The 2470-nt window shown below is 48.0% G+C and overlaps 1 protein-coding gene across 1 annotated transcript in view; it reads left to right on the forward strand.

The window, feature by feature from the left end:
* LOC106804735 overlaps positions 1-2470 on the forward strand; it is a 124694-nt gene that overhangs the window by 9953 nt on the left and 112271 nt on the right. The window contains exon 2 of the mRNA XM_014806056.1: positions 1610-1771. Within this exon, the coding sequence (XP_014661542.1) occupies positions 1610-1771 (162 nt within the window). The remainder of the gene's footprint in view (positions 1-1609; positions 1772-2470) is intronic.

The raw sequence follows: 2470 nt of genomic DNA on the forward strand, positions 1-2470 counted from the left end.
TCGTCTCGTCTTCTCCTCTCTCTCTCTCTCTCTCTCTCTCTCTCTTCTTCTCTCTCTCTCTCTCTCTCACTCTCTCTCTCTCTCTCTTTCTGGCTCGTTCTCTACATCAGCCTACCTCTCTCGCTCATAGCTGTTTTATATCTCCCACCCTTTCCCCATGTCACCCTCTCCGTTCTTCTTCCCCCTTCTGTTCCCCCCTCTTCTCTCCTCTCTCCCTCCGCTCACTCTTTTCCTCCCCCTCGCCTTCTCTCGCTCTGTCTCTATCCACACAATGCTACATCCGTGCATCAATTGCCCTCGTGCTATATACTATACTGCGCGCGCCTCTGCCCGCATCCTTCCGCCTTGCCTTGCGTTCAAATCGATCGAGACATCCGCCTCCACTCCCCTTCCCCCCACCGTTCGGTCTGTTTTTTTCGTAGAGGCGCGTGTTTGCGGTGTGTGTTTATTTAAGCAAATGTTCTCGTACCTTCACGTTGTGTGTGCGCCGCGTGCGCGCGCAGCATTTGATTTGATGGCGGGAACTCGGGCGGGCGGCGGCGGGGAACACGTCCGTGCGCACGCACGCACACATAGGCGCGTGTATGCACGTACACCGCGCGCGCGATCATGAATACGCACAAGCGCGCACATGCACGCACGCGTACGCCAGCGCACACACACACACTCCGATCTCCACGCACACACCGTGGTTGTACACAGTACTACACACATCTATCAATTATTCCATTCGTCTGTCTTGCAGTCAGTCATATAGCATTTAGTAGGTCTCAGGGGAGAGATAGTGATCCGCTAGATGGCACATTATTAGTAAAAATAAGTTGTGGATATTGAAATCAGTTAACCCCACCCCTAACCCTAATCCTAATCCTAATCCTAATCCTAACCTTATCCATAATTCTAAAATAAAACAAAATTAGCCAAAAATAATAAAAAATAAAATAAATAAGAGACAAAATTAGTCAATCAGAGCCGTCCCTTAGCGGATCACTATCTCTCTTCTGTGCAAAATTTTATAGTATTCATGTAGCTTCTATGTAGTCGCGTTCACACGGTCATGGTTTGGCTCGAGCCAAATGGGCTAGATTTGGCTCGGGCCGGTTTGAGTCGGAGCGTTCACACGTACGCAAGTGAATACTGTCTGTCAAATTTAAATTCAAATTTAAATAAATTTTATTGCACAAATATCTCACAGATACTTTGGCAGTATGTCGCGAGATGGCGTTATGTACGATTCAGAGTGTTTACTTACGTTCCGAGTTTAATTATCAATCTTGAAAACGTGCATCTTGATCAAATTTCTCGAATTTTTATACTGTTTTGGACTATATTTCGTCAAAGTACACGTTCGACACTCGCGGCATTTACTGCTCAACCGATTCTAGCGCTCGCCGAAAGCTGGTGCTAAAATTTGGCTCGGGCCTGGTCCGACGTTTTCGATGGGACCAAATCTGGCACGGGCCTAATTAGCCTCGGGCCAAAAACGTCCGTGTGAACGCTCGGCTCGAGCCAAATCTGGCACGGGCCTAATTAGGCTCAGGCCAAAAACGTCCGTGTGAACGCGCCTTATATTAGCATCTGTAGTGAGTCTACGTTTCTATGGTTGCAGTGATGGGTCACGTGTGTGCTGCGGTGGCAGCCCGCCGACCAGTCCCAGTCGCACGTCTCCGATCCTATTACCAAAGAAGGCTGAGAGCTCGTCTAGTCTGCACCTGTGCAGCCAGCATTCCACGCATCCGGGACCGACATATCAGGACAACATGGTAGTAAGGTGAGTCGTCGCCCTTCTACTTCTAGCGGGTGTGTGCGTGTGTGTGTGGTAGGTGGCCGGTGTGTAGTTTTAGCGTGAGAGAAAGCGAGAGTGATAGGGAGAAAAAGAGGGAGAGAGTCTGCTGTCTCGAGGAAAACATCCTTATATAAGGTATATGCTGACTAGCTCTTCTTCCTGTGTGTGATTGGACTCCGAGTCTCGAGCTCTTTTACATGCGTTACTAATTTACTATTCCATTCTGTTTCGTGCATTCATTACGTTGTGTTATGTTTGTTACGCTGCGGGGTGAACTACGTGTGGGCTGTATAATCACAAGAGTCTCTTGATAATAATAATAATATTATTATTATGAACCCCCTGCTTCCTATATACACATTTCTAGGTGCTCCTCCGTGGTGACAAAAAAGTACATTGGTCTAGTCTAGACGGTAGCAGCCGCATTGTTTCACGATTATGCTCTTATGTGATGATCCCATACAGATACTACAGTATAGATAGATAGACTGTCTATCCGTCCCGACATTTCTATGGCCGTTCCCGTGGGTCTTCCGAGTGAGTGAGAGTGAGAGTGAGTGAGAGAGAGAGAGAGAGAGAGAGAGAGAGAGAGAGAGAGAGAGAGAGAGAGAGAGAGAGAGAGAGAGAGAGAGAGAGAGGAGAGAGAGAGAGAGAGAGAGAGAGAGAGAGAGAGAGAGAGAGAGA

This window comes from Priapulus caudatus, unplaced genomic scaffold, assembly GCF_000485595.1.
Source record: "Priapulus caudatus unplaced genomic scaffold, Priapulus_caudatus-5.0.1 Scaffold85, whole genome shotgun sequence".
In the NCBI taxonomy this organism is placed as follows: domain Eukaryota; kingdom Metazoa; phylum Priapulida; class Priapulimorpha; order Priapulimorphida; family Priapulidae; genus Priapulus; species Priapulus caudatus.